The sequence below is a fragment of the Phocoena phocoena genome, chromosome 10, assembly GCF_963924675.1.
Source record: "Phocoena phocoena chromosome 10, mPhoPho1.1, whole genome shotgun sequence".
Lineage (NCBI taxonomy): Eukaryota > Metazoa > Chordata > Mammalia > Artiodactyla > Phocoenidae > Phocoena > Phocoena phocoena.
This window is the reverse complement of record NC_089228.1, coordinates 75,233,179-75,246,467: the sequence shown is the minus strand read 5'-3', so window position 1 is coordinate 75,246,467 and position 13,289 is coordinate 75,233,179. Positions and strand designations below refer to the sequence as shown.

Sequence of the window (13,289 nt, the reverse complement as noted above, 5' to 3'; positions counted from 1 at the left end):
GGGGGGCTTCAGGCCACACGGGGCTCGCGGAGTAAGTGGCAGATCTGTGTGGACACCCTGGCCACAGGCAGACTTACGCAGGCTACATGGAGGCTTTGCCTTCTGTGTCCGGAGGGCTAGCAGCAGGATGAGCCCGCAGGGAACCGGAGGGATCACATTCTGGGTTGGGGCGGGGGCAGGCTCGCTGCTGACCCCCCAGCCCACGCCAGAGGCAGCGGAAGAGCCCCTTCTTCCTGCAGGGTCCCTCCAGTCCTCCCTTCTGGGAAATCCTACCTTGGTGCTCACTTTAGAAATGCCGAGAGGAATTGCCACTGTTTCTCACCCAGCATTTATTGAAGGGTGCCTTCAGAGCTGGGAAACAATAAATTAGTAAGGGACACGACATCTGTCAAGCTTAAATGTCATCTCTCCCCATTCCGCTATTCCTTTTTGGATCCTTTCTGAATAATTCTTCCCTCTTCTGGACCTTGGGGCCCTCAAATGATTTGGGGGCAATTATCAACTTCACTCTATTGTCTGGAGAGGAAGCTCTACGTACCTGGTCTGTTCATGGGGTATCTTATCCCAACAGATCTCACATGTTGTTCATGGACTCCTGGGTCCATGAGATCCTTTGGGGGGGTTGCTGAGAGGTCACAACTATTTTCAAAGTCATCATTTTTCCCTGGGGTTGCTGTTTTGTGGGTAAAATTTGCTGGCATTTTAGGGCAAATAGAGGCAGTGGTATAACGGAGGAGTCATGCATGGACAGAAAAAAAAAAAAAGCCAGTCTCGTTTGTGAATGATCTTGATGAAGCAGTAAAAATTATCGAATGTAATTAAATCTCAACTCACAAGTACATGTCTTTTAAACATTCTGGCAGATGAAATGGGAAATACACATCCAGCTCTTTGGCCTCATCGCCAAGCACAATGGTTGTCTCAGGAGAAGCACTTGTGCGATTGAGCTGTGACCAGAAGTTTCTTTCCCAGAACAGTTTTTACCTGAAAGACAACCAACAGAAAAACTATGGTTTTTACTACTTGGTATTTATTTGCCAGACATTTCCTGGGAAATCAAGGAAACGAGCTTGTCATTTCAAGACTAACAGCTGACAGTATTCATTGTCAATGATAAAAGACAAGGTTTCAGGAGAAAATGAGAATATTGGAAAACAGGTATTCGCCACCAGGATCTTGGCAGCCTCTTTTTGCTTGAACTTTTCTGCTGAGCTTGGTGGTCATATTACTGAAGGAGATATTTTGCTACTGTATAAAGAGATGTATCACCATTTGGAAGATCTGTTTAATTCCGTGAAATGCTATTTTCCAAAAGATGAATTTGTGACGTGACAAAATCATTCATGGGTAAAAGACCCATTCAAAGTGTGAGACAGATGAATGGATTTTAGTGGAACAGAAGACTTTCATTGATAGGGTGTCAAATTCCACTTATCGACTAACCTTTAAGAAACTACCACTTGTTGAGTTTAGGTGTGGTTTAAAAGAAAAATACCCACAATTATCTAAAAAGGCTATTAAATTACTCCTCCCTTTTCCAACTACATATCTGGGTAAGGCCAGATTTTCTTCATATACTAGCAAAAGACTGAATGCAGAAGCCAACTGCTGTTAAGTCATACTTTAAAGATTTTGTAAAAAGATCACAATTCCACTCTACTTACTAAATTTCTTTTTTTTAAATATATGGTTTCTTTAATTAAAACGTTATTTATGTTAACATGTAATGTGTTTATTATTAGTATTATATTTTGATGAATGAGTAAACAAATATTTGAAATATTTTTTAGCTTTAATTATAATACAGTAAATATCGATAGCTATAACCCACATGAACAAAAGCTCTTTGGGATTCTCACCAATCATGAAAGGCATAAAAGGATTCTGAGACCAAAGAGTTTGAGAACTGCTGTCTTAAACTGCTTAATTTCATTAGGCACTTGAATTCACAACCCTGAGGGAAGCTATAAGTGCAAAGACTGAGACTCAGGGTCACACGGTGAATTACAGACAGAGGTGGGTCTAGAACCGTGATCTCCTGCTGTAATGTCTTCTACAACCCAAGCTTCTTTCTCAGGATGCTCTTCAGAGGGCCAACATCAAAATTTGGGGATACTCAAGCCATAAAAGTGGAGCAGTATCACCCTCCCCTCAACATGTATCCATTCTAACAGGCACTGAGTATCAATTCAGTTTCAGGTACCTGTGCTTGTTGCTGCTGAAGGTAACGTGAATAAAACATAGTCGTGTTTTGGGGACAGCCAAGCTCACCATATGGGGGAGAGACTATATGGAAGGCAATATTTCAGAACATATAATATGACTTAGCTGGCATACAACATATAAAGTATAATCATACAACCTATATAATTACATCATGCTATTACTATTTTTTTTAACATCTTCATTGGGGTATAATTGCTTTACAATGGTGTGTTAGTTTCTGCTTTATAACAAAGTGAATCAGTTATACATATACATATGTTCCCATATCTCTTCCCTCTTGCATCTCCCTCCCTCCCACCCTCCCTATCCCACCCCTCTAGGTGGTCACAAACCACCGAGCTGATATCCCTGTGCTATGCGGCTGCTTCCCACTAGCTATCTACCTTACGTTTGTTAGTGTATATTACTATTATAGTATGTAATATTATACAGTGTATAATATTTTATGTTTTATTACAACTTAAATAATATAGTATATAATACCGTATAGTATAACAAGGTATAGTATAGTATATATGCTTAATAGTAAATAAATTTACTATATCTAGGGAACAGACAGTACTTTGGGGTCATAGCTGGCTGGCAGCTGTGTGCACACGAGGCCCATGGCAAAGCAGAACTGTGAACTTGGGAAGTTTGCCAGTAGCTGTACACAATTCTCCTTTGACCCTACTGTTCGCTTTTGTTTCCCAGTGCTGCCAAAATAAATCACCATAAACTGGGTGGCTTATAACAACAAAAATGTATTCTCACAGTTCTGGAGGCTGGAAGTTTGAAATCAAGTTATCATGAGGGCCATGCTCTCTCTGAAATCTCTAGAGAAGACCCTTTCTTTGTCTCCTCTAGCCTCTGGGGTCTGCCGGCCATCCTTAGTGTTCCCGGGTTTGCAGACAGATCACTCCAATCTCTCTTCATATGACCTTCTCCTTTATGTCTGTGTCCAAACTTCCTTCTCCTTATAAGGACACCAGTTGTGTTTAGGGCCCACCCAAATCCAGCGTGACCTTATCTTTACTTGCTTTCATCTGTGAAGATTCTGTCTCCAAATAAGGTCACGCACACAGGTTCTGTGTGGACATGAATTTAGGGGGAACATTATTCAACCCAGTACACCATGTTTTTGCCTGTCCCCACATTGTTCAGAGCCTCTTTGGACCACAGCCCATCTGGATTTTCCCTCATACTTTTCAGGGCCTGGGGTCCCATTGAGCCCCACCAAGTTCTTGGTTAATGTTTTAAGTGGTTGCCACAAGCTCACCACATTTAACCCATGAGTTTAGCAAATGGTTTCCATGGGCAACTGGTGAGTTGTGAAGGAAGAAAAGAGGAGACTAAACAACTCCATAGTAAAAAAAAAAAAAAAAAAAACACCCTAATAACCCAACTGAAAAATGGCTAAGGACTTGCATAGATGTTTCTCCAAAGAAGACATACAAATGGCCAACCGGTATATGAAAAAATTCTCAATGTCACTAATCACGAGAGAAATGCAAATCAAAACCATGATGAGATCTCACCTCCCCCCTGTCAAGGTAGCCCTTCTGGAAAAAACAAATGAGAACAAGTCTTGGTGAGGATATGGAGAAATTAGAACCCTTGCACACTGCTGGTGAAAATGCAAAGTGGTGCATCCACTATGGAAAACAGTATGGAGGGTCCTCAAGAAATAGAGCTACCATATGATCCAGCAATCCAACTTCCCGGTGGCTAGCTAAAATAATTGAAATTGGAATCTGGAAGAGATCTTAACACCCTTGTGTTCATTGTAGCACTATTTAAATAGCCAAGATATGGAAACAGCCTGGATGTCCACTGACAGATGAATGGATAAAGAAACTGTGGTATACACACACAGTGGAATATTATGCAGCCTTGCAAAAGAAGGGAATTCGAAAATATGCGACAACATGGGTGAATCTCGAGGACATTATGGTGAATGAATTAAGTCGATCACAGAAAGACAAATACTGCACGATTCCAGTTACATAAAGTAACTAAAATAGCCAGAGTCATAGAGTCAAAGCGTGGAAAGGTGGTTGCCAGGGGCAAGGGGAGGGGGAGCGAGGAGTTACTAGTAACGGGAATACTGCACGATTCCAGTTACATAAAGTAACTAAAATAGCCAGAGTCATAGAGTCAAAGGGTGGAAAGGTGGTTGCCAGGGGCAAGGGGAGCGGGGAGTGGGGAGTTACTAGTAACGGGAATACAGTTTCATTTGAGCAAAGTGAGGAAACTCTAGAGAGCTGCTTACAGCACTGGACCTACAGTCAACAATACCGCATTGTGCACCGAAACATTTTTGAAGAGGGTAGATCTCATGTTAAATGTTCCTAGCACAAGAAAAGGGAAGGGAAGGGGAAGCTTCAAGAGAGATGCAAAGACAGTAAGGGTGTAAATCATAAAATCCTCGCATACTATTTCTCTTGGTCTTTCAGCAATTTTTGTCTACTGGGTCTAGAATTATAATATAAGACAATAGTGGAAATGTGGGGAGCTGTGACAACCACCAGCCTGTACACCCCGGCAGAGCTGTGGCACATGGACTGAAGGCGGGGATGCATCACGCACATCCAGCACCCACACCTCCTGCTCTGCGACCTTGGGTGAACGTGCTACCCGTCTGGGCTGGGCCCTCAGGGTGGAGTCTGCGCATGTTAGTTAAGAGCTCAGGATCTGGAGCCAGATCGCCTGGGTTCGTTCCAGGGACCCTCAGACCAGTGATTTCCCCTCTCTGTAATTTCCACTGAGCTTCCACATCTGTAAAATGGTGACACTATCTCACTACACAGGTTTCACATGAGCAATAGGCGTGTTAATAATATACGTAAAGCACTTCGAACAGTGCCTGACTATATAGACATTCGTTGGTATTATTAACATTATTATATGAATTTTTGGTCCAGCTAATAAGAATTCCAATAATTCAATAGTACCTCCTTCAATCCCCTTATGACCACCTCCACCCCCGGAGGTAAAACAGATGAGAGTGTGTGGACCGTGGCTTTTGTTTTTTGTTTTTGTTTTTTAATTTCTCCACTTGTCACTTACACCATAACCGGCCCTGGGGAAAAGTTCCTTTGTCAGGATGTCTTAAAGGACCAGGAACCTGCCAGATGAGTGCTTCTTGGGAAAGAAAGTCTTAGGGAACTGATGTCATCAACTCAAGTTTTGCAACGAGCTATTATTAAATTCATAGTTGCCTGTCTGAGTGTGGCTTTATCAGTAACTTTAGCCCTGTGGGCAGGGGTGGCGCCCGCCCTGTTGCCCTCCACCTTTCTGATTTTCTATAACCTAGCTGTGGTGTCTGAAACAATCAGGGTGGGTCTGTCTCCAGCACTAAGGAAAGTGAGAACTGGATCAGGAAGGGGCTCTGGGTGGAGTTAAGAGAGAGGTAAAATAACTGTAATTTCATAGCAATTACCTACAAGCAATACCGTCAAAGGTGCCAGTTTTCCATTATAAACCTGAGCCTCTGCTGGGAGCGATGGGCCAGGTAGAAATAAGGACACAAACCTGCCTTCCCACCCGAACCCCACAGCAAACAAACCTCGAGGGGAAAAATAATGTGATGAGCTTGGAGGGTAGTTTTTTTCTCCTTCTCTTTCAGAAAAAGAAGCTCTTAGTAAGCCCCCATTCCAGGATGTTGGTTGGATTGCTGGCAGCTTTGCAAACAAGGCTGGGGGGCCTTCCCTCTTTGAACCCTCCCTGTTAGTGGAGCCTGGTCCTGATGCCACCACGATTTCCAGGGGAGCCAACAGCAAACTAGAATGAATGGGTGATTTCTCCCTCCAAGTACCATTTTGGGGCCAATAAACCACTCACTGGAAAAAAAATTACACAGAGATCAGTTCCCCAAACTTTTAGTTCGTATGTTTCTGAAAGTGTATTCTTTATAAAATTCACATCTCTGCAGGCTACTCAGAGGTAAAGATAGACCTGCCTTTCAGACAAAAAAAAAAAAAAGAAATCTGTTTTGAGGAGGGTACTGAGAAGGGGAAATGTGGAGAGCAGAAGTGTGCAGGTCCTCAATAATGCTATCTGTCATGCTTTCCTATGTGCTCCCATCTCATCCCCCAGGCCACCCCACAGGAGGCCATAAGCTCCTGAGTAAATGCAGTTTTGAATCCCCTGTGTAATTTCTTCCAGTGCCTTGTACATGGTCAATACGTATTCGTTGAGCAAAAGGATAATTTAACAAATGAATGGTTTATTGACACTAGGTCAAGTAGTAGTCAGAACCTAGTGGGACATTGAGTAACGTCTCGAGCCTGCTGACAAGATAGAAAGACATAGGGTCAAAATCTGAGGGTCTGTACTCACGACGTCTTCATGGAGTAAGGACCAGAGGGTAGAAGATAAACGACAGAGGAACATACTTTGGTGAGGTATAACCAAAGAAAAGCATTTCTTTGGTTAGAACTGGTTTAGAGCTATCCTCAGAATGGACTGATTTGAGAGATATACATTGCCGGTGAGTGGAGATATTCAAGCATAGACAAGATGATTACTCAAGAGTATAGAAGTTGGTCCGACATCATTTGTGTTAGACTATGTGATGCTGAAGGTCTCTCTCTTTTTTTTTTTTTTTTTTTTTTTGTGGTACGCGGGCCTCTCACTGTTGTGGCCTCTCCCGTTGCGGAGCACAGGCTCCGGACGTGCAGGCTCAGCGGCCATGGCTCACGGGCCCAGCCGCTCCGCGGCATGTGGGATCCTCCCGGACCGGGGCACGAACCCGTGTCCCCTGCATCAGCAGGTGGACTCTCAACCACTGCGCCACCAGGGAAGCCCTGAAGGTCTCCTTTTACCCCGAGATGCAAGGATTCAATGGTTTCAGAAAGTTATGACTCTCCATAATCACCATGCTGGAAACTCACATTCAGTTCTGCACGTGTTTATCGAGCCCTTACCCTGTGCCAGGTGTCACCTTGCATAAACATTAGGAAGACAAGGATAAATCTTAGAGGGCAACTTAAAGTAAGGCTGGGGCGTGGACTTTCGGTTCTGCCCAGACTGGTGTCTGGCTGTTACAGTCCTATATTCCTTCTCGCTGATGGGCACAAGCTAACTCAGGCCTCTGGTGCTCTTCTTTCTAGGCTGGAATCGATGGGGAAAGCATTGGCAACTGTCCCTTCTCTCAGCGTCTCTTTATGATCCTCTGGCTGAAAGGAGTTGTGTTCAATGTCACCACTGTGGATCTGAAAAGGTAAAGGATGACACATTCACGAGCAATATGCTTCTCTGCAGGAAGAGAGACTCTTCCACGAGGGAGGGCGAAAACCTCGAGGCTCCCAGCAGCCTCCTGCTCACACCTTGCTGGCCAGAGCCCTAAAGCCCTAGTTACAAGGGAGGCTGCAAAAGCGAGCAACACCCTTGGAACAGAGCAAGTCCCGATTAGCAAGGAAGAAGGAGGGAATGGACAATGGGTATCTCGACTGAGAGTGTCTGGCACAGAGATGGGCGCAGCATCTAAAAATCTGGGAGGGAGCCATTCTGGTCCTACTAATGCCCCCAACCTAGGGGACCCCAGCCAGACTTCAGGTGTGAGAGGTTGAGTTTCCAAGGAGCTGGGATCCAGACTATTTCTCCCACTATGTTCCCATCTTTAGAACTCCTTAGTGTGAGAGCTCTGGATTAGAGACTGGGATGGAGAGTTACTAGTGTTCTGCTTTTAAAGTGCAGTTGTAATAGCTGTTGAAAATACGGGCATTGTTCACCATCACAAGCCACACCGTTTCCATCTTTATTCTCTTTCCCCTCCTCCGCCTGTCCTTTAAATGCGGACTGGCTCAGGCTCCCTCCCTGGGTCTTTATCACCTGCCACAGCTTTCCCCCAGTGAGCTTAGCATACTCTCCCTGTCACCTTGATGTCAATTATTCCATACCCAGAGCCCTGCTCTCTTCTAGATATTTCCACTTGGATTTTCTGTCATCACTTTGAAATCAGTGTGTCAAAAATTGTACCTTCATTCTCCCTTTGGATTGGGGTCCCCTCCTGAACTCCTTTGTTCTTCCATTTTTCTAGGCACTGAAACGTTTCCAGCTCCCTTCTCTTGCCACCCCCATTGTCCATCAGTCGCCAAGCCCAGGGCATTCTCTCACCCCGCTGTCTCTTACTTCCAGGCTCTCTTGTCCATTCCCAAAGCCCACACATGGTGTGGGTCCCACCACGGGCAGCTGGACTGTTTCTCTGTTCTTCAAACTGGTCTTCATCCTTCTGGTTTCTGTCTGTCTCTCTCTGATCCATCCTTTATATTATCATAAGGATAGTCTTCCTAAAATAATCCTTTCATCACGTGGCTCTCCCTACTCAGAAAACCTCCTGACGTTTCCCATTGCCTGCAGCGTAAATGCATCTGCAGCCCTCCTTTGTCTTTGCCTTGGTTCTTTCCGACATTATCTCCCAGGACCTACCTGCCTCTGGCGGGCTGGACCACCTTCTGCTGCCCTTGTCCCTCTGGCCTCCAGCCGTTGCCTGGGATGCTTGCTCTGTCTCACAGAGGCTCCCTGTTTTTCCTGAATGGAGAGATGGTGCCCAGCCCCCAGAAGCAACCCCCTCCCCTGGGAAGCTTCCCCCTCCCACCCTACCACTCTCAGGCAAATCTATCACTCAGCCTCCCTCCAGACTCACCCAGCATCTATGGTCCGTTTTGCATCTCACCAATTTACGATATCTGCAATCCCGATGCTTTACAACTAGTGCATGCTTTCCCATAAAAAAATCACATAAAGTGTAACCCTGTGAAGGAGATCTTATTTCTTCGTTCTATAGGAGGAAACCAAGACAGACACATTTAAATGACTTGTCCAAGGTGCCCACCTGGAATCGGAGGGGCTGCCACTAAAACCCCAATCTTCTTGGTTCAAATGGCACGTTCTTCAGGACACATCAGTTATGCAGTTTGTCTTGTCATTCTCATCAGACCTTCAGTTCCTCAAGGGCAAGTCGAGATCATGTTTTAAGTTTCTTTGTATCTGCCACAGCAGCCAATGCCTCCGTTCGGGGCCCTGACTAATTTCTGTTAAATGAATGAAAACACACACGAAATGCAGACATTGTCTGTGACAACTACAGAGAGCAGACTTTCCTGCAGTTGGAAAGATTGGCTTCCTCCAGTGGAGAATAGGAGGCCTTTGGAGTATCATCTGTGAAAGTAGACTCGTGTTTGTCTGGGGATCAGAATGGGAGAGGGAACCATCCCAGCATTCCTTAGATCCTTGCAAGGCTCTTTCCTAGCTGTCATCACATCCGATCCTGCCAACACCCTTTGAGGTGGGCCAGGCAGGTATCACGACTCCAGTTTTATAGATAAGGAGAATTGCTTACTGAAAAAAAAATTATATATATATGTGTATATGAATTAAGGAATTTAAAAAATGTATGATACAGTGAAGTTTAGCAATTCCTAATAAAACGAATTTCTTATCCTGGCACCACCATGAATTGGTGGAGTGACCTTGAATCTTCTCTTTTCTGAGCCCGTTGCCTTACCTGTACAATGGGAATAAAAGTTATGCCTTGTTTCTAGAGTTATTGTGAGGATCTGATGAGGCAGGCCATGGACCACTTGCATGGTGTAGGGCTGGCTTCTAGCAAGAACACCGCACATGCTGGCTCTTCTTAGCATCATTCTGCCCTCAGGGAGCTGGCAATCCAGGCAGGGAAGGAGAACTGATATACATTAAATAATCTGTAAGTTAGACTTGGCAATATGTAATTAAGTTCTAATTACATAATTTCATAACTACTGAAGAGGGTCAACAAAGAGAGGGGGCCACCCCTGACCAGTGTCCACTGGCAACGTCAGCTGAGCTCCAGCGGTCAGGGCAGTACTTCCCAAGGATGCCAGACTCCAGAGCCCGTTGTTCTCTTGAGTCCTAGAAAAAGAAAATCATCCTTCATAATTTCTGGATCTTTAAGCCACAGAGAAGTCATTGCTGAAAAATAAAATCAGTATAGATTTTCCCTCCCTGCTGAGAACCCAAGCATTGCTGCCTTAGGTGAGCTTTCAAAAACAGGAGGAGAAGGTAAAGAATGTGTGAAAGAAAGAACACTCACAAAGCAAACACAGGGACCAAGGAAATTCGATTTTAGAAATGCTTTTCTCAGTGTCAGTTGTCTGAGGAGTTCCAAGTGCCATAGAAGGCAGCTGGAGAGTGTGCGTGTTGGGCGAGGATGTGGGAGGGGCACCTTAATTGAAATTCTTCTCTTCCCCTCACGAGCTGATTATGCCAGGAATGTGTTTCATTACAGACTCCTCTTCCCTGTTGTTTACTCCTTTTGGGTTCCTCCATCTAATGTTTTCCACGCTTGCCTCCCACAGGAGTGTGGCATTCTCAGAGAGAGCGTTTGGGGTGACTGATGGTCCATCCCTGCCCGGGGAAGTTTCCATCATTATTTCTCCTTTTCCTCCCTCTGTCCTCTGTGCAGCTTTCTCCCTGCCCACTTCCCTCCATCCGTCCGCCCGCCCTTCTTCCCCTCGCTTTGCTCCATCTCTGCACCTCCATTCTGACCGGCTGTGGGGAGCCCAGAAGCTCAGCCTTGGACGTGAATAGGGGCCCACGGCAAACACAAGGTCACTCCCTTCCCATTGCGCAAACCTTAAAGAACAGAGAAGATCGTTCTTCGTGTAAAAGCGTGACTGAATTCATGAACGTTTAAAGTTTGGGATTCTGCCTCGTGCATTTTTGTAAAGCTGGTGGGTGAAGGACCTTTTGAAAGCAAAGCCCAACTTCCTCTCTGGGTATCAGAAGCTTGGCTTTAGCTTAGATATTCACCTGTGATCACACTGCTTTTTCAAAGTCCATCCGACTTGCTCCTCTCTCACTGAATCCCACCGATCGGATATCCTGTGTCACACCACATCCTTCCAGAATCTCTGCGACCTCCTCTGCCCTACGCCTCACACCGGGTCTGTTTTTGCCGACGGGCGTCTAATGGACAGTACGCCCTGGGCTTCCCTGTCCGTGAAGCACCCTGGTGTAAGCCACCCCTGAACCTTGCTCTCTCCACAGAAAGCCAGCCGACCTGCACAACCTCGCCCCTGGCACCCATCCGCCCTTCCTGACCTTCAATGGAGACGTGAAGACGGACGTCAATAAGATCGAAGAGTTCCTGGAGGAGACTTTGACCCCCGAAAAGTAATGAGCTGCTTGTTTCTGGAGCTAATGACAGGGAGGGGGTCCTTGTGCTTTTCTAGATCCTGGGGGAGATTTCCAAAGGAGCCTCATCAATCCAGAGCCCAGGACCCTCTTTGCAAAGAGAGAGTCCCGCATGGCTCTCCCCACCCCCAAAGGGATGCCAGTCTCAAACCTGCTCCACAAAGTCCAACCCCAAGAGTTGATGCCCCTTAACGCCAGGTCCCTCGGCCTGAGTGAAGGCCAAGGCTCCCTCATTGCAGAACAAGAGCTGAAAGGCCGACGAAGTGAAAAGTCAGCCAGGAGAGAGGTAATCCCATGACTTAAAACCACACCAAGTTATGAACAAGAGTCATAAATCTGACCCTGTCAGGTCGGAGCCCATAATTAAACATGAAAATCACAGGCTGAAGGCAGTTCCTCTTCTGAAAACAAGCTCAGGGGGAGGAGAGACCAGAGGGCTGTGGGTTCTTGTCCGGTAGATAAGCTGCTACTGATGGGAAAAAGGAGTGAACAGAAGAGAGGAGAATTCTAAAAGCTGCTGGAAGCTAGACTTGTTCATTGTACTCTACTGAAATCAGGGATTCAAACAATCACCTTTTAAAAAAAAAACTGGAACAATAATATTACATATAGAGTAAGGTGTGCACAGACTTTATCCTGTGGGATAGTCACTGAAAAGCTTTAAGCAAAAGTGTTGGAGAATCCGTTTTCAGGCTTACTTTGGGGGATGGGGGGAGATGGGGAGGGCAGAGGAGGAAAAGCTCCTAGAAATCGACTAGGAGGGAGCCAACTGGTGACGTTCCGTGTAAGATAGACTGGAGGGCTGGGCTAAGGCAGTGACAGGGAAATGGGGGGAGAGGGGTAGGAAGGATTTTAGGACATACTTAGTAGGTAAAATAAGTGGGATTGACTATAAAAATGACCATCTTGCATTTATTTTAAAGTTTTATTTTTTAATTGATATTTATATAGCCCTCACTTAGTGGGCCCTTAAAGGTAGGTGCTATCATTATCCTAATTTGATAGCCGGGGAATCTGTGGATCGGAGAGGTTAAGTAACTTGCCCAAGGTCACACATCTAGCAGATCACTGTTAAATCAGAACTCCCAGTCGTGATCTAATTAAGCCTCAACCATTTATACATTCTTCCTAAAAATGTATTCTCAGCCATCCACATTAGGACAGTTTATCTCCATACTGAGTGTGGGAAATTGCCGCAAGTCCAATAAATGCATTGATTAAATCAGCTGGGCAGCCCCACCCATAATACCAGGCCAGCCCCTTTGCTGAAAAGACCCCCAGGGGGCTCAGCCTCCTTCTTCCTCTCTTGGGACTCAACCTCACTGCTGGCTCTGGTTTGGAATCCAACAACAGAAAATGAATGCTGTTTTCAATAACTAAATAGGGTTTGGACTTTGTCTGGGAGATCCAGAGGGGAAAGTCCACGATTAAGTTAACATTTTCCCTTCTAGAAGTAATACCCGCACGCAGGAGTCCTTGCTTCCATCAAGGCCAGGGAATGGGAATGGGAAACTGAAACAATGCGGAGGATGGATAGCCAGCCTGGTGGGTGGAGGCATGCAGGGTTGGGCTGGGCTGGGCCTGGAGGCCTGGGTCCACTCCTGGATCTGCCAGTGATGCACTGTGACCCCTCGAACCAGTCTCTTTCTTGCTCTCGGCCTCCATTCCCTCCCCTGTGAAAGGATGACCCTTCTTGCCCATCTTAGCCAGGCTTCCTCAGTCCCTGTTCAGCGGTGCCTTTGGGGGGCTGTTTCTCTAACTCAGGGCTGTCTAATCTACATCCCCAACAGGACCAAGGGGGCCCATGAGGATCCCCCGCCCCCGGAATTGTATGGCCATGTGTACAGGTAGATTCTTCCAGACAAGGGCCGTGATCAGATTCATCACCATATCATCCGATTCTG

At 45.8% G+C, this 13,289-nt stretch overlaps 1 protein-coding gene across 1 annotated transcript in view; it reads left to right on the top strand.

The window, feature by feature from the left end:
• CLIC5 (chloride intracellular channel 5) overlaps positions 1-13,289 on the top strand; it is a 102,663-nt gene that overhangs the window by 48,939 nt on the left and 40,435 nt on the right. Inside the window, exons 2-3 of the mRNA XM_065884820.1 lie at positions 7,320-7,429; positions 11,239-11,364. Of these exons, the coding sequence (XP_065740892.1) occupies positions 7,320-7,429; positions 11,239-11,364 (236 nt within the window). The remainder of the gene's footprint in view (positions 1-7,319; positions 7,430-11,238; positions 11,365-13,289) is intronic.